The sequence below is a fragment of the Macaca mulatta genome, chromosome 20, assembly GCF_049350105.2.
Source record: "Macaca mulatta isolate MMU2019108-1 chromosome 20, T2T-MMU8v2.0, whole genome shotgun sequence".
Taxonomy (NCBI): domain Eukaryota; kingdom Metazoa; phylum Chordata; class Mammalia; order Primates; family Cercopithecidae; genus Macaca; species Macaca mulatta.
In genome coordinates this window covers 26,884,062-26,908,775 of record NC_133425.1, presented here as the reverse complement: position 1 = coordinate 26,908,775, position 24,714 = coordinate 26,884,062, and the positions used below count along the sequence as shown (strand labels likewise).

Genomic DNA, 24,714 nt, shown 5'->3' with positions numbered 1-24,714 from the left:
ATGTATTGCCTCAATAAATTCCAATATCTGCCCTACCGGGTAAACACTGTTATAACCCACAAGAGGAAACTGAGGCTCAGAGAATTAAGCAACTTGCTCAAGTCCACACTGCCAGTGAGTGGCAGAGTCAGAAATCAAAGCCAACACCACCAGATTCCAGAGTCCCTGGGAAAGCAAGGACCCTCAGACCTTCTCTTCTAGACAGGACCTGTATCCCCCGTTTCTCCTTCCTAAAGAACTCCAATCTTGCTCAGGCAAACCCCACCCACTCACCCACAGGACCATGGCCTTGGGGAAGCTGACTCCACCCCTGGCTCAGGGGTGGGATACATTTCAGGCCAATGAGAACCCGGAAGGGATTTGCTGGTGCTGCGGGGGCAGTTTCCTATGCTTAAGAGGAAGACACAGAAAGCCTGTCACCCTCTCCGTCCTCCTCTCCTTCTGGCCTCTAGCCCTGGTACTGGCACCTCCCCAGGGAATGACACAGTGATGATGACCCAAGGGTCATTCTCCCAAGGGGAGGGAAAAAAACCAACCCCAGAGGAGCCCACCCCAGGCTGGGATTGCCAAGGGGAAGGGCGGGAAAGCCTCTGGTCTCCTGATGACCTCCTTCGGCTTCTGCCTCTGTCTGCCCTGCAACCCTCCTGACTGTCCATTTGCCATTCCAGAAGCCAATGAATGTCCTTAACAGCCCAGGTGTTCTGAACCACACTTCTTCCTGCACGCAGTCCCACATATCCTCACCCACGCCCGCTCCTACCTGAGCATCCTGGATTATTATAGCCACGAGGTGGCTGCGGGCTGGGTTGGGAATCTGGTCCCACCATTCTTTCTTAATCCTGAAAAACAAAAGGAAAAAGTGTTGATCTCTGAATTACTGATAGGTGAATGCTCCTCCCATAAAAATGGTCGTTATCACCAATACTTATTTGGCATCAGACATCTCGGCTGGTTAGTTTCTGGAGGTCAAACCACTGACTCCTTACTCTAACCTGGTGACATGGATTCTATTGCTAACCTTGTTCTACAGATGAGGAGAGTGAGGCCCAAGAAGGTGGAGTGACAGCTGGTAGGTGGCAGAGCCAGGTTCACACTCCCGCATTCTGTTACCCAGAGCAGAGTTCCTGATGAGGCTACCTGTGTCCTCAGTGGGAATGAGACCCCAGGGGATTAGGAAAGACTCAAACTGCAGAGAGAGGATTCTAGGCAACAATCCCTTTTTCAGAACAGCTGAGGGCAAATGACCAGGGAGTGGCCTGGGATGGGCTGGGAAGCTGGGGGATCTACGCAGAAACACCCCCCCTTCTCTTTCCTGGCCTGCCTGGGGCCATGGTGCATCATCACTGCGAGGTAAGATCCTCAGACCGCTTCTGAATTAGCCTCTGCCCATGGTTTCAGTCAACACGTATTTATTGAGCACCTTCTATGTTTGACTCACTGTGCCCGGCCCTGAGGCCACAACAGTGAACGAAACAAAGATGCCTGCCTTGGTGAAACTGACCTTCAAGAGGGACAGATGGATGATAAATGGAGGCAGAAATGCTTATATGAGGCCAGGCATGGTGGCTCACACCTGTAATCCCAGCATTTTGGGAGGCCGAGGCAGGTGGATCACCTGAAGTTCGACACCAGCCTGGCCAACATGGTGAAACCCCGTCTCTACTAAAAATACAAAACTTAGCCAGGCATGGTGGCACGCACTTGTAATCTCAGCTACTCAGGAGGCTGAGGGAGGAGAATCCCTTGAACCCAGGAGGCAGAGGTTGCAGTGAGCCGAGATCACGCCACTGCACTACAGCCTGGGTGACAGAGTGAGACTCCATCTCAAAAAAAAGAGAAAGAAAGAAAGAAATGCTTATATGAGGTCAATGATTAATGGCAATAAGTGCCATGAATAAAGATAAAGGGGTAGAAGTTCAAGACCAGCCTGGGCTACGTAAGTGACAGCCAGTCTCTACAAAACGTAAGAAAATTGGCCAGGCACAATGGCTCATGCCTGTAATCCCAGCACCTTGGGAGGCTGAGGCAGGTGGATCACTTGAGGTCAGGAATTCAAGACCATCCTGGCCAACATGGTAAAACCCCATCTCTACTAAAAATAGTAGTGTGGTAGCGCACGCCTGTAATCCCACCTACTCGGAAGGCTAAGGCAGGATAATTGCTTGAACCCAGGAGGCGGAGGTTGCGGTGAGTCGAGATCACACCGCTGCACTCCAGCTTGGTCTTTGAGACTCCATCTCAAAAAATAAAATAAAATAATAAAATAAAATAAATAAAAAATAAAATAAAATAAAATAAAAAAGAAAATTAGCCAGGCCTGGTGGCACACGCCTGTTGTCCCAGCTACTCTGGAAGTTGAAATGGGAGGATCACTTTAGCCCAGGAATTGGAGGCTGCAGCGAGCCATAACCATGCCACTGCACTCCAGCCTGGGTAACAGAGTGAGACCCTGTCTAAAAAACAGAACAAAACAAGAAACCAAAGACAAAGAACAGCAAAGAGGCAGGCATGTTGGGATATGGTGATGGGGAGTAGGAAGAGGTACAGGTGATAGGGAAACTGAGGCTCAGAGCAAGGCAATCAGCCCAAGGTTGCCTGGAGGCATCAGTGACAAGATATGGAGGAGAATTTGCATTCCCTGCCTACCTAGTGTGTGCCGGGCCAAGAGCGGGCACTTTCATCAATCATGTGAATAATCCTCAGCCACCTCTAATCCTGACTTGGTGAGGTTGAGCTTGCTAGTCCCATTTCAGAGATGGGAGGACTGAGGCTCTGAAACACCACGATTCCAAGGGCTGGCAAGAGCTCTCTGGAAACAATGCTCCTTCCACCACCACCTACCAGTCACTCGCCCCTCATCTCATCCCTCAGCCTTTACTGTGATTCGGCCTCCTCTGGCTGATGAAATACGTTCTCACCGTCACTCTCAATCTGCAAAGCAGGAACCCCAGGCTCAGGGGTTTCAGCAACTTGTCAGCCACCAGCTACTGAGCTCCAAGGCCAGGATTCAAACCCAGGTCTCCTGACTCCATCAGGGCAATCGTCGCAAATTCCTCTGGCTCCTACCACATACCCCCAAATGCCCCCAATTGCCCAGGCAGCCAGTGTCATAAGGGGACGTGGGATGACTCTATCTTGCTTGTCCCTGGGCAGCTCATTCTCCCCAGTCAGGGCCCCCCTCAGATTTTCCCTCCTTGGAGAGCCTTATCCTGGTCCCCCCTTGCAAAGAGCACCCCAGAAGATCTCTGACCTGCACCCTGGTCTAGTGCATTCAGAGCGTGGGTCACTATGGAAAACCATCTGTTCATCATTGATATGTATTCTGTCTCCCCGCTAAGATGCCGGTTTTACAAATGTGGTGTCCTGGCCGGGCGCAGTGGCTCAGGTCTGTAATCCCAGCACTTTGGGAGGCTGAGGTGGGCAGATCATGAGGTCAAGAGTTCAAGACCAGCCTGACCAACATGGTGAAATCCAGTCTCTACTAAAAATACAAAAAATTAGCCAGGCATGGTGGCGTGCACCTGTAATCCCAGCTACTCAGGAGGCTGAGGCAGAAGAATCGCTTGAACCCGGGAGGCGGAGGTTGCTGTTAGCTGAGATCGCACCACTGCACCAGCCTGGGCAATAGAGCGAGACCCCATCTCAAAAAAAAAAAAAAACAAAACAAAACTAGGGTCCTTGTTGATCTCGTTCTCAGCTCTACTCTCAAGGTGTGTAGTAGCTGCTCAATAAATATGTATTATTGAATGAGAGGACTGCAAAGGGGCAGATTGGAGGGGCAAGTCCCTGCCACCCTGCACTCCAGAGGGACCGCTCGGCAGCACTGGGCCCAGGACTCACTTGGTGACGCTGAAATAGCACGACAGGCAGAAGAACAGGATGAAAACGCAGGCGGCGCTGACACCCCACAGGAGGCGCTGCTCGAAGGGCTCCCTGTAGGCTGGAATTGGGAGGGAAGCCATGAGCTGGAGTCAGCCATGGTACAGCCCGGGCTCCACTTCTCAGAACTGGAGACCCAGGGTCAAGACCCTCCTCCGAGACCCTCCACGATCTGGCCGCCGACCAACCCTCCACCTCATCTCCCCCCACTCTCCCTCTTGCACATTGAGTCCTCGTCACACCGGCCACCTCATTGTCCCCTGCTCCTCCAAAGCTCAGTGCCACCTCCAGATCTTGAACTTGCTGCTCTTTCTTTCCGGAAGCACAGAAGTCAAATGCACTGACCTAGAAGCCAGATGGCTCCGTGCTGTGTGACGCAGGACAAGTCCCTTACCTTCTCTGTGCCTCAGCATCCTCATCTGTACTATGAGGCTAATGACAGAACTTATCATGCAGGGCTGTTGCGAGGATTGCATGATGAATCAATAGATAATGCACTCAAAACAGAGTGGCCTGTCCACACCATTAGCTGCCTTCATCTCAACATGGTTGACTCCTCCTTGTTCACTTTCATCGTCACATTCTCTGAAAAGTCTTCCCTGACACCCTCCCTATGGTTGCCCTCCCATCGCTCCATCACCTTCCTCTGCTTTTATTTTCTTCCCAACACTCACTGTCATCCGGATCCGTGTGATTTCTTTCTTTCTTTATATGTCTGCTTTTTGTCTCTCCCCTCCAGAATGTCAGCTCCACAAGAGTGGGGATTTCTGTCTGCTTTGTTCATCGCTGATTCCCCAGTGTCTAGCACAGGGCTAGCCATGTAGGATGAACTCATTAACTATTTGCTGAAATAATTAATGAGGGTCCTACACATCGTATCTGTTTCATGTAAGCTAATTCCCTTCCCCAGGTCAATGGCAGAGAAGAATCAATTCAAAACCTTCCCAAGCACCTGGTTCTGTGCTGGGCTCTGGAGATACAGCCATGGAGATCCTGCCTACGGAGCTCACAGCTCAGGGCGGGAGACACGTGGCTCAACTGATATCCACAGTGCAGGATGAGCAATGCTGAGAGGGCTGTGCGGTGGCAGGGTCGGGGTACTGCCAGCCGCCACTGCACCCACCACGTTGAAGAATCTTCTTTCCTCGAGTTTTCACAACAGCCCTTACTCCTCCCATTATACAGATGGGGAAACTGAAGCAGTCTTCTTCACTCCACAGCTTTTTCCTCTCTCCCTCGTCAGGGAGCCATGACCACCCTAAGGCTTGGGCCAATCACGATTATCCTGTTCCCTTTTCCAGGCATTGGAGTTCCCAGTCTTCCTTGCAATGAGCAAGTAACAGTAACCATGTAACATGTAACAGTCCTGGCCAATGAGAAGTAAGGGGAATTGTGCTAGGGAAGCTTCTAGAAAGATGTTTGCTTCCCGATGAAAAAAGAGAGATGCACAAGGTACACTCTCTCGTAGCAGCCTTTCCTTTCCTTCCTGCTTTATGTAAGGCAGTGTGCAACGGCCAACCTGAGGGCATGGGTGGCAAGTCTAAGGATAAAATGCCACTGTGTGAAGGATGGCAGAAGGGAAGAGATATCACTCGGTTGCTGTACAAAACCCAGTAGGTCCATTTGTAAGATTTCATTTTATGTGAGACAATCAATATTTCTACTGCAAAAGACCTGTGGGATACCTCACTGAAAAGAGTTGTTTCTGGGATGTAGGTTTCAAGTGAGCAAGTTCCCAGCCTCCTTTGTGGCTATGTGTAGTCATGTGACCATTTTCACCAATAGAATTTGAGAGGAAGTGATGTGGCCCACTTCCGGGCTGCCTGCTTTCAAGAAGCAGATGTGCTCTCCACACCATCACGCCTCTTCTGCTGGCTGGATGCAGAATGGTGGGGCCCTAGAGCAGGGATTCTTCACTTGGGGTTGGTGGACCAACATGGCTACAGGTAGAATTCAAGGCTCTGAGAACTTGGATGGGAATGAAATTACATCTTTGTTTTCCCTAACCTCTGACACCTGGCATCTTCCATTAAGGATGGAGGAAGGGGCCAGGAACACTGGCTCCCACCTGCAATCCCAGCACTTTGGGAAGCCAAGATGGGAGGATCACTGGAGCCCAGGTCAAGAGCAGCCTGGGCAACATAGTGAGACCCTCTCTCTATTTATTTTAAAATTTTTAAAATAAAATTAAAATTAAATTTTAAAAAAAGAATGGAGGGAAGAGACCCCAATAATGATAGCATCAGTGATCCTGTCCCCAGGAAAACTCACAGCTACTCTCATATCACATCACAATTTCAGTATCATAAGGTATTATTTATGCTTATCTACTTTGAAATTACAGTAGTTATGAGATCTACCCCTAGAACTTATTTATATCTTAATAAAGAAGCACATATATCCCTAGATTAAAAATTTGTTTAAATATTTTATAACTGCATTTCAATACAATTACTTTCCTCTGTAATTCTATTTATTTTATTTTATTTCATTGTATTTATTTATTTTTAAAGATGGGCTCTTGCTTTGTCACCCAGGTGGGAGTACAGTGGTACGATCACGGCTCACTGAAGCCTCAAACTCCTGGGCTCAGGTGAACCTCCCACCTCAGCCTTCCCAGTACCTGGGACTGCAGGTCCATGCCACCATGCCTGACTAATTTTTTGTACAGATGGGGGTCTCACTATGTTGCCCAGGCTTGGATTTTATGTATTTAAAAATATTCTGAGATGAGGTCCATAGGCTTCACCAGGCTGCCAAATGGAAACAGGACACAAAAACAGTTAAGAATCTTTGTCCTGGAGAATGATGGCACCACAAGATGGACAGAACCTCACTCCCCAGATTTCTATAGGTAGGGAAACCACCCACAAACCAGCAACATTCACATTAGCTTGTTACATGAGCAAGAAATATATTCCGATAGTGTTAAGCCATGGAAATTGCGGGCTTGCTTGTTACTGCAGCCTAGCCTGCCTACCTGACCGATACACCATGGCAGGTGGTAATTTCATTATTTGCCATTAGAGGCATCCTATGATATAAAAACCCAGAGACTCAGCCAGGGGATGCGTCTAGCCACAGGGGAAGAATGGAGAGTGGAGATTAGCATTGCTAAGGCCTCTTGATACTCACAGTTGTACCACTTGGTGCTGGGGCTCCACTCACTCCAGGTGGTGTTATAGTGCTGAGCCCAGGCCCTCACCCGTGCCTTGTAGGAAATTCCAGACTTCAGGGTGCTGGCTGGGATGCGGAGGGTGGGTTTTAGGTAGGTCACGTTATGGATTCTGGACTGGTAGAGAAAAGGGAGATGTTAGTGCACCAGCCGGGAATGAGGGCGACCAGTGCCCACCCTGGTTGCTGTCCTTAGCTGACCCCACCATGTTTAGAGCCATCAGCCTAGGTATGTGGTTGTTCATCCTGTTTAGGTCCTTGCTTGCCACCTCTGTAACTGTGACCAGGCCAAAGCAACACAGGTTAGGCTCCCCGACTCATTAGCTGTATTATGTTACTTAGGCAAGTTGTTTAACCTTTCTGAGTTTTCGTGAGATAATTCAATATCATCTGTAAAACAAGGGTAAGAGTCCCCACTACCACTTCCTGGCTGTGTGACCTTATGTAAGTGACATAACCTCTCTGGACCTCAATGTCCTCATCTGCAAAATGAGGGTAATAAAGTGCCTATCTCCCTCCCCCCAGGGTTGTGGTGATAAGGAAATGGGTTAACATAGGTAAGTATATTGAGTAGGGTTTGGTATACAAAAAGCACAGGGTGATCTTTCTGAAGGACTGGCAGGGTCAAAGCATCTCTCTCTGTCCCTTCATGGGCTTCCTAGTGTCTCCATGGTCAAGTCCAAACTCATTGGCCTAGAATCTAATGCTCTGCCCAACCTAGCCTTCACTGAGAAGTGACCTCCAAGATGTGTTGTTAAGTAAACAAGGTAAGATGCAGATGTGTATGTGTTCTCTGCTTCCTTTTATGTTTTTGTTTGTTTGTTTTGTTTTGTTTTGTTTTTTTAAAGAGAGATAGGGCCAGGCATGGTTCACGCCTGTAATCCCAGCACTTTGGGAGGCCAAAGTGGGTGGATCACTTGAGTGAGGAGTTCAAGACCAGCCTGGCCAACATGGTGAAACCTTGTCTCTACTAAAAATACAAAAATTAGCTGAGTGTGGTGGCAGGTGCCTGTAATCCCAGCTACTCAGGAGGCTGAGGCAGAAGAATCATCTGAACCCAGGAGGCGGAGATTGCAGTGAGCTGAGATCACGCCACTGCACTCCAGCCTGGGTGACAGAGTGAGACTGTCTCAAAAAAACAGAGAGAGATGGCACAAGGATCATTGCAGACAAACCTAAGATGGCCCCCAGGATCCCCACTTTGAATCATGTCTTTGTGTCATCTGGTCTTCTCAAGTGTAGGCAGGACCTGCTACTTGTTTCTAACCCATAGAATATGGTAAAGGTGATGAGATATATAGAGGATTTCATGGATGTGATTATATTACAGAAGACTGCAAGTCTCTCTGCCTTGATGGCTTTGCAAAGGGCACACGGGAAGGAATGTGGGGTTAACTACAACCAAAAGCCAGCATGAAACTGAGGCTCTCAGTTCAACAGCCTGCCAGGACCTGAATGTCACCAATATTATATGAGCTTAGAAGTGACCCTTCCCCAGTTGAGCCTCAGATGAAACTGCAGCCCCAGCCCACAACTTGATTATAGCCTCCCGAGACTCTAAAGCAGAGAACCTGGCTAAGCTATGTTCAGACTCCCAACCCACAGAAACTGTGAGATAATAAATGGGTGTTGTTTAAAGCTCTGAAGCTGGTGGTACCATTATTATGCAGCAATAGAAAATTAAGACAATTTGCTTGTATAGACATAAGCTCTCTCTAGAGGATGCACATGCCCTCTGCCTGCCCTAACCTTGCCTCCTTTTCCCTCCTGGCAAGAGACAGATAGCAGTCGTCAGTCCCTGGGAAGAAAAACAGGAGGCTGCAGTCGGGAGAGAAACGTATTTCCATTCTAAGTCCTTTTGTACCATTTGTATTTTTATTTCATGTAACTATTACTCTTACCCTCCAAAAAAGCTTTAAAAAGTGATAAATGAACGCTGACCACGATGGCAAGTGAGCAACCTGAGTTCTCATCCTGTCACCCCTCTCCCTGCGAGATCCAGGGCTATGCACCTCCCTCTCCTCCTCCTCAGCCCCCGGCAGTTTCTTACTGGTTCCTGGCAGCTCCATTTCTGCTTGTGGTTGGAAGCACATTTGGGGAAATCTGGTGCAAAGTGAGCCAAAGGGAGTTTTTCACAAGAAAGAAGCAAAGTCCCAACAGATTGCTGGAGCAATTGCAGAGAGTTCAGAGATTTTCCTATTACAGAGGAGCTGAGGGTGGGGTGTGAGTTGAGGGGAGACTAGAGAAGGGAGGGAAAATTCTCACTCCCTTTCATCTTTCTTTCTAAACAAGAGTAAACAAGAAGCAATAGCTAGATTACCGAAGAAACTGTACACCCTGGAAGGGAGCTGGGAACTGCGAAATGTTTTGTTAAGAAACAAAAGAGAAATCTGAGCTTCCAAGGAACTACTTGTGGTTTGTCTGTTTTCTTAACAAGAAGGTCAGGTGTTCAGGAGACCATCTCTGAGACAAATGTCCATGGGAGGAAAAAGAGCTCACAGGCTTGGGAGTTCAAATACTGGGCACAAATCTCAGATCTGGGCTGGATGCAGTGGCTCAAGCCTGTAATCCCAGCAGCCTGGAAGGCCGAGCCAGGGGGATCACATGAAGCCAGGAGATCCAGACCAGTCTAGACAACATGGCGAGACCCAGAGATTATCCCTTCAATGGGAATGTGAGGAAGGTGGATTCAGGGTAGGGAAACATGGGTGGCAGGAAATGACCTCCCCGCACACCGGCAGCAAAAATAGGGGAACTCAGCCACCCCCTGTGGACGGTCCCTGCCATTATTGACCTGACAGTTTCCTGTAAATCCTCTCGCTCTTTTTAAAGATGTCAATACATGTATTTAAGGAGGAACTCCACTGGCCAGGTGCGGTGGCTCACACCTGTAATCCCAGCACTTTGGGAGGCTGAGGCGGGTGGATCACCTGAGGTCAGGAGTTCGAGACTAGCCTGGCCAACACGGTGAAACCCCATCTCTACTAAAAATACAAACATCAGCCGGGCATGGTGACAGCCGCCTGTAGTCCCGGCTGCTCAGGAGGCTGAGGCAGGAGAATCGCTAGAACCCAGGAGGTGGAGGTTGCAGTGAGCCGAGATGGCACCACTGCACTCCAGCCTGGGTGACAGAGCGAGACACTGTCTCAAAACAAACAAACAAACAAACAACAAAAACTCCACTACCACTACCGTGAAGGGAATGTCAGGACTAGCTGCCATGTGGACCAAGCAACAAACTGACCTTGTTTTCTTGGGAAAGTCTAAGCCTGGGGTGTGGCCTCTGCTCACGTCATTAAGAGGAGTTAGCTCACAAAGACTTCCTCCTTACCCGGATGGCCTCAAAGGGGAACTGACATGGGTCACTGTCTCTTGAATCAGTATTCTTCTCTTCAATAATAGGGTTAATCAAGTGAGCTGTGGATGTGCCACCTACGATCGCTTGTGTCCCCCAAACTGGGAAACACAGACGCAGCCCATAGCCCTAACCTTTACAGATGAGGAGCGGGGAGCAGAAATAACTCCCCTTCTCTCATGTTCGGGGTGGGGGGCCAGGAAGCGAAGGGACTTGCCTAGGGCAGAGCCGGGTGAGAAGCCAGGTCTCTAGCTCCTGGGATTTGCTATCCAGTCCCAGGGCTTGCCGCCTAGGCTCCTGGCTCCAGGGACTGGGCCCCTGCTGGTCACCCACCCTGTTCCCCAGAGGTCACAGAAAAATGTCAAAGCATGCCCACTCACATCTGCCGGGTTGTTTTCACTCCAAATGTTGACTGCATAGGTGAGATCATTATACAGGTAATTGTCAGGGGGATACGGGTTGCTCCAGGTCAGCAGCACAGTGTCGGAGACATTGGTGTGAACCGTGAGGTTTCCTGGGGCCCTGGGTTTCACTGCAGGAGAAACAGCATCTGTGTGAGGATCTATGCAGTGACACCCCCATCACCCAGTCCAGCCCCAGACTGCAAACCACAGCCACCACCCAGATTTTTGGTGGACAAAAACCTCTGTAGCATACTTCTGGAGCACCACAGATTCAGAGCCACAATTTAATGTTGCTAAAATTCTACATAGAATTTTAGTGTTTATTAATTACCCTTTTTTCTTTTTGAGACAGGGTCCCACTGTGTTGCCCAGGCTGGAGTGCAGTGGCACAGTCACAGCTCACTGCAGCCTCAGTTGCTCAGGGCTCAAGTGATCTGTCTGCCTCGGGCTCCAAAAGTGCTGGGATTCCAGGCATGAGCCACCGCGCCTGGTCTTTATTAACCACCTTTCTACAGTGAAGGCAAAATGTATGAGCCAAAGTAACCCAAACTTCAGCCTTTTTTTTTTTTCTTGGGACGTAATGTCGCTCTGTCACCCAGGCTGGAGTGTAGTAGTGTGATTTAGGCTCACTGCAACCTCCGCCTCCTGAGTTCAAGCTATTCTCCTACCTCAGCCTCCCCTCCCGAGTAGCTGGGATTACAGGCGCCTGCCACCATGCCAGACTAATTTTTTGTATTTTTAGTAGAGACGGGGTTTTACCATGTTGGCCAGGCTGGTCTCAAACTCCTGACCTCAGGTGATCCGCCCACCTCGGCCTCCCAAACTGCTGGGATTATAGGGAACCACCATGCCCAGTCTCAAACTTCAGCTTTTACAGCTGCATCCTTCACTCCTTTGGCCACATCTCCGTACTTTATGATGATTTTCTGAGTATTTTTCTTTATTTTGATTGATCTGTTTTAAAACTTGGTCTCCTTTGAAGCAATCATATCCCTGAGACCTCGGGTTATACTATGCATCACGGGAATAGAATATAATGCATTTTAATATGCATTAAAATCAATATACTAAAAATATATTTCATTTGTATTAAAACCCAAATGTAGGCTGGGTATGTAGGCTCACATCTGTAACCCCAGCACTTTAGGAGGCTGAGGCAAGAGGATCAGTTGAGGCCAGGAGTTTGCGACCAGCCAGCCTGAGCAACACAGTGAGACTCTCATCTCCACAAAAAACAAATTTTTTTAAGTTAGCTGGGTATGGTGATTCACACTTTAGTCCTAGCTACTCGGGACGCTGAGGCGGGAGGATCACTTGAGCCCAGGAATTGGAAGCTGCAGTGAGCTATGATCGTATCACTGCACTGCAGCCTGGCTGACAGAGACCCTGTCTCTGAAAAAACAGGAAACACGTAAAAATAAAAATAAAATAAAAACGTAAAAATTATCTTAAAGTTCATTCATGGGTCAGTTTAAATAACCTCCCAGCTACCAGCCCTGAGCAGACCTTCTGGAACGGCTGATGGCGCGGTGAACTGAGCCCTGCAGGGCCGTGGCCTTGAGTACTGCCTCTGCTGCTGAGAAGCTGTGTGACCCGAGGCAGGTTACTTGCCTTCTCAGAACTACAGTTCATTCAACTGCAAAATGGGGACAATAACTGTCTTCTGGAAACTGGGGCTCAGAGAGGAAACATGACTTGCCCAAGGTCACACAGCAATGACCAATGTTTTAAACTCCTGTCACCACACCCCAGCAAGCTCACGGGAGGCTCCTGCAGGGACCCCAGGTACCAGGAGAAGGTCAGCCTTCCATGGTCTAGACCATCTGAAGCCGCAGCAGCTGACCAGTGGACACAGAACAGAAGGACTGTTCCCAGTTCAGTTTTCAATCAGCAGCAGGCATGCCTTCAAGCAAGCATGCCTCATCTCAATACACCTTCCTGGGCACATAAGTTCAGGGCTGGAAACAGCTGAGCTGAAGGGGGCTTAGTGGTCTACTGTGCCCAGCTCTGTTTAAAAAATGGGAGGACTGAGGCCCAGGCAGGGGCAGGAATCCTATCAGATTTGGGAAAATACAGGTGGCTTCCTCCTGCTATTGCTGTGACCCCCCCCACCTCCCCTGCCCACCACACCCTCAGCCCAGGCGGTTGTGGGAACACACCCACCCACGCCCGCCACACTCTGCCCTGCTCACCATGCTCGCTGGGCTTGAAGGAGCCCTTCCACAGCAGCTGCTGTCCAGCCCACAGGTCCAGCGTATAGTTGTCCATACTGACCACATCATCCATGAGCAGGTGGCACACGCACCCCACACCGCCGTTGTTCTCGGGGACACACGTGTGGGTTCTGCAGATACAGGGGCTCGGTTAGGCTGCTCACCTGTAGGCTGGTTGGGCCCCACGGCTGTGCCTGGGACACGCCTCCGGGAACCGCATCATACTCTTCCAGCTTCCCGATCACTGATGTGAGGACAGATCTGGGGGCTTGGGAGCGGCCAGGGTGTGCTGGGGGCGGCTGACCAGCGTTGCCGCTCTTGCTGGTCACATGCACCAGGGATGCTCCCACACCCGACTAGCTGCTGGCCCTGGTCCTGGGACTTAGCTTGTCCTGGAAAGCCCATGAAAGGGAAGAACCGGTGGCACTAATTAACTTAGAACAACATAAGCTGTGCATCGCAAAATTTGGCCATCGTAGGGTAATTCCAGTGTTCCACCTTAACAGCCAACCCACATCTCATGGGCTAAGCCAGGGGTCTGCAAACGTTTTCTGTAAGAGGCCAGATAGTTAATATTTTGGACTTCAAAAACCATACAATTTCTTGTTGTTGTTTTTTGTTTGTTTGTTTGTTTTTGGTTATTTGTATAAATTTAGGGGGTACAAGAGCTGTTTTTCTTTTTCTTTTTTTTCCGAGACAGAGTCTCGCTTTGACACCCAGACTAGAGTGCGGTGGTGTGATCTCAGCTCACTGCAACCTCCACCTCCTGGGCTCAAGCAATTCTCCTGCCTCAGCCTCCCTAGTAGCTGGGATTACAGGTGTGCGCCACCACACCCAGCTAACTGTTGTATTTTTAGTAGAGACGCGGCTTCACCATGTTGGCCAGGCTGGTCTCGAACTCCTGGCCTCAAGTGATCTGCCCAGGTCGGCCTCCCAAAGTGCTGGGATTACAGCTGTGAATCACTGGGGTGCCTGGCCTTACAAGTGCAATTTTGATGGCAACCCCCAGATCTGTTCTCACTGGATATGCTGCCTAGTGGTGAAGTCTGGGGTTTTGGTGGGTCCGTCACCCAAATAGTTTACACTATGCCCACTAAGTAATTTCTTTTCCCTCACCCCCTCTCCCACCCTCCTAAGTCTTCAATGTCTATTATTCCATTGTACCTGGAATAATGCCCATGTGTACACATTATTTAACTCTTACTTATAAGTGAGAACATGCAGTATTTGACTTTCCATTTCTGAATTATTTCAATTAAGATAAAGGAGTAGACTGGGCTCAGTGGCTCATGCCTATAATCCCGGCACTTTGGGAGGCCAAGGCAGGTGGATCACCTGAGTTCAGGAGTTCGAGACCAGCTTCACCAACGTGGTGAAAGCCGGTCTCTACTAAAAATACAAAAAATTAGCCGGGTGTGGTGGCAGGCACCAGTAATCCCAGCTACTCAGAAGGCTGAGACAGGAGAATCGCTTGAACCCAGGAGGCAGAGGTTGCAGTGAGCCAAGATTGTGCCATTGTACTCCAGCCTGGGCAACAAGAGCGAAACTCCATCTCAAAAAAAAAGATAAAGGAGGGCCATGCAGTTTCTGTTACAACTACTCAATTCTGCTGATGTACTGCAAAAGTGTTTCAATAAAACTTTATTTACAAAAACAAGCAGTGGGCCAGATTTGGCTCACAGGCCATAGTTTGCCAGTTCCTGGACTATACCAATGGACACAAAGCACAGCCCATCTACCTTAGAATAATCATGGAATACCACCTCTACCAGTGTACCTTGCGTGCTGGTGTGCCGTATATCCCTAGTCTGCCCCGTAACTGTGTGTCTTGTGTACGTGATTATGTCCTGGGCACCAGTGTAACAAAGCATCCTGTGCACCATGGAGTAGCCCAGGGAACCACCTGACTCCTATGTCAGGTCCCCTGGTCCATCCACCATCACACTGAACTCCACTCGCAACACTATTCCTCAATCAAGGGTCTAGTCCAGTGGTTCTCAAAGTGTGGTCTGGATCCACCAGGTCAAACTCTTTTCATCATAATACAGGGACATTATTTGCCTTGTCACTCTCTCTCACTGGCGTACAGTGGAATTTTCTAGAGGCTACATGACCTGTGATCGTGTCATTGATCTGATGATTTGTTGAATGGGGGTTTGCATGTTGTTGTGACTTAACATTTCTCCATTTTGGGCCAGGTACAGTGGCTCACGCCTATAATCCCAGTACTTTGGGAGGCTGAGGCAGGAGGATCACTGGAGCCCAGGAGTTTGAGACCAGCCTGGGTAACACGGTGAGACCTCCATCTTGATAAGAAAAAAATTTTTAATTGTTTTAATTTTTAAAAAATTACAAAATTTCTCCATTGTAAGTTCTAATTAGGTAAACATAGAACGATGTGTTACCTAGATCAAAGCCCTTTGGGTCCTCACTTATTTTTAAGTGTGAAAAAGGGTCCTCAGACCAAAGAGTGTGAGAACTGCTGGTCTAGTCCAATATTCCAGCCGTATCCATGTGCCACTTGGACCAACACTCCCAGCACGCGCTCCGCTGTATCTTACATAACATGTCCCCGGAGATGGGACCTCCCCTCTAACACCATCCCCAATAAACAGCAGCAAACCATACTCAGCATCCTGCACTCCCGGACCACCTGGACCCAGCTCACTCTTGGGCCAAACCCTTTGGGCACAACCTCCCCAAACCTCCAGCTCCAGCACAGGCTTACTCAGAGGACTGAAAAACCAGCTGGTACAACAGACGGAGCTCGGCGCTGCAATTGGTGGGACCGCCCATCTTCCACTCACAGGTAGAGATGCTCATGTAGTCGGAGACGCAGGTGGGCTCCTGCAGGACCTTCATGCTCCCTGGGGAGACACAGGAGCAGCCTGAGCGGCCAGGAATGCAACGCATGAGGGGGACTTGCACCCAAACAGGATCAAGGGGAACAGAACAAAACCACAGTGCAGGCAAAGTTGAGGGCCAGCGCCCACAGAGCTGGGGCCAGGACCAGAGCTGCTGGAGCTTCCCAGCTAGTGTCTGGATGACTGTGGAAGCCGAAGAAATACCCATGGGTGCGGGGGCCATTAGAGAAGAATGAACCAAGTGCACCTTTATCTTACACAAATTTGACAACTTGTTCTTGGCCAAATTAAAGAGAAAATATGTAGCAGTTTAAGGAGTGCCAATCCATCACACCAAGCCTGTGCCCTCGAGCTAGGGGAAGTGCCACTTCCCCATTTGCCCACTATCTGTGCCCCTCTTAGTTCCCACCCCTTTCTGCCCTCTCTGTGCTCAGGAGGCTGATACCACAGTCTTCATCACCAGGTACCCTTGGTCTTTGGTTTCCAGTTGGGTTTGGCCAATGGGAGAGAGGAGATGGATGGGCTGGAGGAAACATTGGCGCCCTCCTAGCTTGTCAGTGGCTGCGGCAGGACTGGAATCGGCAGGATGGACGCTGAGTTTGCTAAATCACCTGAACATGAGGCCACCCAGCCCCTGACCCTCAGGTGCCTCCATGCTCCCATGCTCAGTGCCACGCCCATCTCAGCTGACAACAACTTGCATAAGGGCTGACCATGTTAAGGAGCCGTCTTAGATAGCAAATAAATACTCCAAGCTTATCTCATGTCCAGAACTAACTCCTGATTCCCACCCCTCCCCAAAGTACCTTCTCTTCTGGCATCCTTCTGCATTTCAGAAATGACAACCACCGCGTCCTTCCCAGTAGCTTGGGTCAGAAATCTTGGAGACATCCTGGCCACTTCTCTTTCTCTCTCTCTCTCTCACCCCAATTCCAATCTGTCCTCAAATCTGCCTCCCAGAGGGATCTGGAGCCTCTCATCTCCACTCCAGACCTCCCTCGAGACCTCCCGGCTTCCACCCTCGTCCTTTCTCCACACGGCATCCTGAGGGGTCCTTTGGAACACAATGGATGATGTGGATCCTCTGCTCAAACACTGCAAGGTCCTTTTTGATTCAGCCACCCTGTCACTTTGCTGACCTTCACTCCTTCCTCCTGCTGCTCACTCTCCTCCACCACATTCACTCTGTGCTCAAGCCTCCCACCAGGCTTAGTGCAGGGCCTCTCTGCCAAGAATGAGCCTTCCCCAGATATCCGCACGGTTCCCGCTTCCTCCAAGTCAGCTCGATGACACCTTCCCTGACTTCCCTACTTTAAACTGCAATCTCCCCACCCCACCCAGCTTCCCCAACCCCCTCTTATGCTGTTGTGTTTTTTTCCCATCACCGTTTCTTTTTTTTTTTTTTTTTAAGACAGGATCTCACTCACCCAGGCCGGAGTGCAGTGGCACGATCACAGTACACTGCAGCCTTGACCTCCTGAGTTCAAGGGATCCTCCCACCTCAGCCTCCTGAGTAGCTGGGGCTACAGGCGTGCACCTCCACATCTGGCTAATATTTTTATTATTTGTAGAGACAAGGTCTCCCTATGTTGCCCAGGCTGACCTTGAACTCCTGGGCTCAAGCGATCCTCCCGCCTTGGCCTCCCAAAGTGTTGGGATTACAGGTGTGAGCCACTACACCCGGCCACCATCACTTTCTAACAATCTTTAGAATTTACTGATAATCAGGGCCACCTGTCATTGACTGTCCCCTCCCACTGCAGTGTAATCTCCATAAGGCCAGGTGATATACCGCAGGACCCTAGCACACCATTAATAGTCAACAAATGAATGATTGAGAGGTGGTGACTTACCAGAGCTTGCCACCTGCAGCAGGACCAGGCAGCTCACAGGGAACAGGAGCCCAGAGCAAAGCCACCCCATTGGGAGATGCCAAGGCACCTGCAGAGAGAGAGCAAGCAGGTTAGTGCTGACCTGTACTTCCAGCAGAGCTCATCTTACTCAACACGCAACCCTCCCCTGCCCTGGCCATTTGTTTGTTTGTTTTTCCGAGACAGAGTCTCCCTCTGTCTCCAAGGCTGGAGTGCAGTGGTGCGATCTCAGCTCACTGCAACCTCCACCTCCCGGGTTCAAGTGATCCTCCTGCCTCAACCTCCCGAGTAGCTGGGATTACATGTGCCCGCCACCACACTTGGCTAATTTTTGTATTTTTTGTAGAGACAAGGTTTCACCATGTTGGCCAGGCTGATCTCGAACTTCTGACCTCATGATCTGCCCCCCTGGGCTTCCAAAATGCTGGGATTACAGGCCTGAGCCACCACGCCCAGCCATGCCCTGGCCATTTGTGTCTCTGCGGACAACAGGTCCTCCACGTTCACAGATAATCTCTATAATCATGAAACAACACCCAGACCCACAAAGTCCAGAGGGTGAGCCACACAACAACTGTCCCGGGAGATGCTTCTGGATGTGGCCTTCCTTGGAGAACCCTCTACACATGTTTCTCTGATTATTTCCTGAGGTTTAAATACCTGCTCTGTCACTGACTAGATGTGAACCTTGAGCAAGTTGTGCTTCAGTGCCTCAGTTTCCTTATCTATAAAGTGGGACTAAGAATAGCCCCATCTGATTGAAGTGTCGTGGAGATTAAATGAGCTAACACAGACAGAGCCCTCCAACAGTGACAGGAACACAGTAAAGTCTCAAGTAACGTTACCAGTCAGCTTAGTCCATACAGGCTGTGTAACAAAAATACCTTAAAGCAGGTAATTTACAAAGAACAGAAATGTATTGCTCTATTGGGTACAATGGTGTGTATCTCTAGTCCCAGCTACTCGGGAAGGTGGGGTGGATCACTTGAGTCCAGGGGTTTGAGAGCAGCCTAGGGAACATAGTGAGACCTCATGGTGAATTTTTGAAAAATTGTTTTAAAAATGTTATTATTCAGGACAGACACAGTGGCTCACACCTGTATTTCCAGCACTTTCGGGGGCCGAGGTGGGAGGATCACCTGAGGTCAGGAGTTCAAGACCAGCCTGGCCAACATGGTGAAACCCCATCTCTACTAAAAATACAAAAACTACCCGAGTATGGTGGCAGCCACCTGTAATTCCAGCTACTCTGGAGGCTGAGGCAGGAGAATCGCTTGAACTGGGGTAGGCAGAGGTTGCAGTGAGCCAAGATCACGTCATCGTACTCCAGTCTGGGCGACAAGAGTGAGACTCAGTCTCAAAATAGACAAATAATAAATAAATAAATTTTCTAATTCATAGTTCTGGAGGCTGGGAAGTCCAAGATCACGACACTAGGAGATCCGGATCTGGTGACAGCCCATTCCTCACAGACAATGCCATGCTGCTGTGTCCTCATATGACAGAAGGGGTAAACACACTTCCTTCAGGCCTTTCATAAGGGCACTAACCCCATTCATGACCAACCGCAGAGCCCTCATGACTTAATCACTTCTCCAAAGGCCCCATCTCTTAATATGACTACAATGGCAATGAAGTTTCAACATATGAATTTGGGGGAACACAGTCAGACCATAGCACCAGCTATTATCATTGGAAAAAGTGTTCAGAGGCCGGGTGTGATGGCTCACAATTGTAATCCCAGCACTTTGGGAGGCCAAGGAGGGAGGATGGCTTGAGCCCAGGAATTCAAGACCAGCCTGGGCAACAGAGTGAGACCTCATCTCTATAAAAATTAAACAAACTCAGCCAGGCATGGTGGTGCATGCCTGTAATCCCAGTTACTTGGGGGGTTAAGGTGGGAAGATCGTTTGAGCCTGGGATGTCAAGGCTGCAGTAAGCCGATTGTACCACTGCACTCCAGCAAGATTCTGTCATTAAAAAAAAAGAAAAAAAGAAAGTTTGGGAGGCCGAGGCAGGCAGATCACGAGGTCAAGAGTTCGAGACCAGCCTGGTGAACATAGTGAAGTCCTGTCTCTACTAAAAATGCAAAAATTAGCCAGGTGTGGTGGCACACACCTGTAGTCCCAGCTACTCGGTAGGCTGAGGCGGAAGAATCGCTTGAACCCAGGAGGCAGAGGTTGCAGTGAGCTGAGACCATGCCATTGCACTCCAGCCTGGGTGACAGAGTGAGACTCCGTCTCAAAAAAAAAAAAAAAAGGAAAGGAAAGGAAAGGGAGGGGAGGGGAGGGGAGGGGAGGGAAAAGAAAAAAGAAGCAGAATCTCACGGAGTCAAGTGTGTACTTTTCCCCAGCACTCCTGGTACATAACGTCAAATCCCCTCCAAAAAGTGTGTACTAGGGCTGGGCGTGGTGGCTCACATCTGTAATCCCAGCACTTTGGGAGTTCACAACCAGCCTGGCCAACATGGTGAAACCCCATCTCTACCAAAAATACAAAAAAAATTAGCCGGGTGGTAGTGGTGCGCACCTGTAGTCCCAGCTACTCAGGAGGCTGAGGCAGGAGAATCGCTTGAGCCTGGGAGACTGAGGTTGTGGTGAGCCAAGATCGCACCACTGCACTCTAGGCTGGGCGACACAGTGAGACCCTGTCGCAAAAGGAAAAAAAAGCATGCACTGGATTATATTCCCTGCAACGTTTCAAGCGCCCATCCTTCACTTCCCGCTTGGGTCTGTCTCCTGGGGTCTTGTTCAAGAAAGCAGCTCCCAGGCTTTGTTTTGGTAGTGAGTACCTCTTTGCCATCAAAAGCATTCTCTTTTGGCGCTCTGGCTGTTTCTGTGACACAGGACTGGTTCCAAGGCTAACTTCACAGGCTTGCAGCAAACAGGAACTGAGGCGTTGCCTCTGAAGTACTGTGTGCCGTGTCTGGGGCACCATAAGGATTTAAGGCCACCTCAGGAGCCCTAGGACCCTGCTGGATGCTCTCCCAGTGACTTGGGCACACTTCAGGGCCCTCCCCCGCAGGGGTCCACCTCCCTCTCCACCTGGGCCCAGTGCCCATGCATCCCACGCCTGCCACCTACACTTCTTAAACACACCAAACTCAGTCCCACCTCCACGTCCTTCCTTTCTCTGTCCCCTCTACCTGGAGGGAACTTCTCTTCTTTCCTTTCTTTTTTTTTTTTTTTTTTTTGAGATGGAGTCTTACTGTGTCACCCAAGCTGGAGTGTAGTGGCACAATCTCAACCCCCTGCAACATTTGTCTCCTGGGCTCAAGCAATCCTCCCACCTCAGCCTCCTGAGTAGCTGGGCCCACAGATGTGCGCCACGAGGCCCGGCTAAGTGTTTCTATTTTTGGTACAGATGGGGTCTCATTATATTGCCCAGGCTGGTCTCGAACTCCTGAGTTCAAGCGATCTGCCCGTCTTGGTTTCCCAAAGCACTGGGATTACAGGCGTGAGCCGCTGCGCCCGGCCCTTCCTCCCTCACTCGTGCTTTTCCTCTCTTCCCCTAATTTATGATGGTGCAAAATCAATGTGTGTTCAGTAGAAGCAGTACTTGGAGCACCCATAGGCTAATGTAAGTGATCCAAGCTAGGTTAAGCTATGATGTTCAGTAGGTTAGGAGTATGAAGTGCATTTCTGACTTAATAATATTTTCAACTTATGATGAGTTTATGGGGACATAACCCTATCATTAAGAAACATCTGTGCATGAGACACATACACACACTCACGTATCTCCGTAATGAATAAATTACCCCAATACCTCAGTGTGCATGTCAGAAAAACAAGGACATTCTCTGCATAACCACAATACAACCATTGAAACCAGGAAATTTACAGTGATGCATCACCACTATCTCATCCACTGCCCCCATTTACGTTTTGCTAATTGCCTCAATAATGCCCTTTAGACATCCAGGATCCAATCCAAGATCGTTCATCACATTTGATTATCATGCCTTCCTGGTGACCAGGTCTTGGCTTCTCAATACTATTCTGTACTGAAAGGAACCAGAGCTCCTTAGAGAAATGGCTGATTCCAGGAGAAGGAAAAGTACCAGATAGGCTTGGAATTCTTGTGCCAGACAGTAAGGAACTACTCAGCAGCTAGCTTGACCTGGACAAAATGGGCACAATTTGAGCATCAAAATGAATATTATGGTACCCACTTGTAACCCTTAGAGTTAAAGTCCAGGAGTCTGTATTGACACAAATCAATAAATGGAGGAGGCCGGGTGCAGTGGTGTGTGCCTGTAATCCCAGCTTCTTGGGAGGCTGAGGCAGGAGGATGGCTTGAGCCTGGGAGTTGGAGGCTGCAGTGAGCTATGATCGCACCACCGCACTCCAGCCTGGGCAACACAGCCAGACTTCATCTCTAATAAATAGGGAAGAAGGGAAAGCTCTATTTTACTATGACAGGCTCAAAGTAACTCCCTGCAAAACTTGTATATTAACTAATGAGTGAAAATACGTATCAATGAACACTACAATACAGAAACCTGGCAAACACCACCTTCACCAGGTGATCTAAACTAACCATCAGCAATGGGACAAATTCCCGTCATCATCCCCCTGAAACAATGCCTGAGAAGAGCACAGCATTTCTTTTCCTGGGTTCCTGCCAAGGATGCATAAATCATCTGGAAACGTCAGGCAAATGTACGCCGAGGGTCAGTCTATACAGGAACTGGCCACTACTCCTCATGAAGTGCCGGGGGTGCAAAGGACAAGCCAGTGTGGGACAACTGTCCCTTTTTAAATTGTCTGTCATCCTGACAGCCAGGGTCTGTCCCTTTCACCGCTGAGTCCCCAGTACCTACAACGGCGCCTGGCACATAGCACGTGTTCATAGCACATGGCACATAGCACATAGCACGTGTTCAGTAACTGTTTGTTGATTAAATTCATTTAGGACATGACGTGGGGCCCCTAACCAGCTCAGCATGAGGCTGCAAAGCTCTCTTTAGGGGGAGGCTCCGTATCTGCTCAAAGCCCGAACTCGTCGTCCTTGCTGAGAGTTACAAAAGCAAAGTCTCAAGTAAAGGAGGGGTGGAAATGGGGTGGTGGGTTCCCGACACTGATTTCCTCTGCAAGTCCCAGTAACTTTTACTCTCACAACTACACAGATGCCCACATTATCCTGTGGCAGAGATGGCAAAGATGTCACTTTAGCCTCAATTTTGAATAAAGAGAAACAGAGAAGCCAAGACGCCTGTCCAAGGTCGCACAGTAGAAGACTTTCACGGTAAAGTCCTCCAAAGGGAAACAGGGAAGTTGACAACCCAGTCAGGATTGACTGAAACATCCCAGCATGGTGTCAGGACTGATACTCTGTTGTGGAAGGCACACCCACACTTACTCATGCCCAAGTGCACACACACAGGCCGCAGCTAGCTTCTCAGGGATGCGTGGGTGCTACATTTCAGGAGAAATCACAGATGTGGTGGGAGAAGAGGCTTCCATGCACATCAGAGGCAAAAAGAATAAAGATGCAGGTGAGTAAAAGAATTAAAAAGATAAGCGCCACGTTATCGCGGTCAAGTACGTGGCAAGAGGAGATGACAAGCTCCCATTCTAAATCAAGAGATTCCTGAAGTGCTGGAGTTGGGAGGGGTCTCAGGGGTCACCTGCCAAGCTCAACTGCCAACCTGGACAAGGATGTCCTGCGAACACCCCACCTCTGACATGTCCCCAGGCAGTTTCAGCCCATACCCTGCCACAGACGGAACATTCTCTCTTAGGTCTCAGTTAAACAGAGGCTGGAAACAGCCTCCTTATGTTGAGTCAAGGCTTTGTGTAAACAAAATCCCTGCTTGCCCAGCACTTACCTTGTACTTGACGCTTTGCTAGCTGCTTTAGAAGTATTACCTCACCGAATCCACACAAGAATCCTGAAAGGTAGGCTGTTAGCCCAACTGTGTAGCTAAGGAAACCGAGGCCAGAGAGGTGAAATAACCCATCCATCAGGACCCACAGCTGGTAAAAGCTCAGAGCTAGAATCAGAACCCACATTTGTTTGCTTCTGAGCCCACCGTGGATTCCAGTATACCAGTTCCTTCAACCTCATCTCCTAAAACTGCAGGCTGAACCCAGTAAGATGAAATAAAATGAGCCGGGCAGAGCTGGCCATCCTGCTTGTCAATTTCAAACAACAGTTCCGCAAGTGTAGGATAAGAAAATCTGACTGAGCAGCAGAAAAGTCCTGGGGATTTTATCATCTGCAAAATCTCCAAAAGCCAATGGTGAAGGAGCAACTTAAAAAAACAAAAAAAAGAGTCACCTGAGGTCGTATTAACAGAGGTATATCCATTTATAGAATGTTACATCTCACAACAGCAGGATACACATTCTCCTCAAGTTCATGTGGAATAATCACCAAGACAGACCACATTCTGGGACATAAAACAACCTTAAGAGATTTAAGACATTAGAAATCATACAAAGTATGCTCTTAGGCCACAGTGGATTCAAATTAGAAGTCACTAGCAGGAAGAAAGCCAGAAAATTTCCAAGTATTTGGAGATTTCTGAATAACATATGGATCAAAGAAGAAATCACAAGAGAAATTAAAAATATTTTTAACTAAATAAAAATGAAAATCACAAAGAAATCACAAGAGAAATTAAAAATATTTTTAACTAAATAAAAATGAAAATATAGCCTATAAAAATCTGTGAGATGTAGCAAAATAAGTGCTTAGAGGGAAATTTACATTATTGAATGTATATCTTAGAAAGTTCTAAAATCAACAATCTGTTTCCATCTAGCGTACTAGAAACAGAAAAGCAATATATGTCTAAAACAAGCAAACAAAAAAATACAAAATTAGAGCATACATTGATGAAATTAAAAATAGAAAATTAATTGAGGAAATCAATGAAATCAAAAATTGGTTCTTTGAAAAGATCAATGAAATTGATAAATCCCTACACCTAGGCAAATCAAAAAA

General features: G+C 48.8%; 1 protein-coding gene across 34 annotated transcripts in view; it reads right to left on the bottom strand.

The window, feature by feature from the left end:
• IL4R (interleukin 4 receptor) overlaps nt 1-24,714 on the bottom strand; it is a 50,645-nt gene that overhangs the window by 5,035 nt on the left and 20,896 nt on the right. For 5 of the 34 annotated variants that reach the window (XM_015125833.3, XM_077985675.1, XM_077985674.1 and 2 more), the window contains 7 exons: nt 17,743-17,830; nt 15,754-15,892; nt 13,005-13,156; nt 10,789-10,940; nt 7,015-7,171; nt 3,841-3,940; nt 761-839 (listed from right to left, as the gene is read on the bottom strand). In XM_015125833.3, coding sequence (XP_014981319.3) covers nt 761-839; nt 3,841-3,940; nt 7,015-7,171; nt 10,789-10,940; nt 13,005-13,156; nt 15,754-15,892; nt 17,743-17,812 — 849 coding nt within the window. In that variant the 5' untranslated portion in view covers nt 17,813-17,830. Of the gene's footprint in view, nt 1-760; nt 840-3,840; nt 3,966-6,961; nt 7,172-10,788; nt 10,941-13,004; nt 13,157-15,753; nt 15,914-16,695; nt 16,944-17,738; nt 17,859-20,269; nt 20,408-23,124; nt 23,219-23,593; nt 24,022-24,714 lie in introns of those variants that run through there. The other 29 variants (XM_077985671.1, XM_077985677.1, XM_077985673.1 and 26 more) reach the window with 19 other exon arrangements.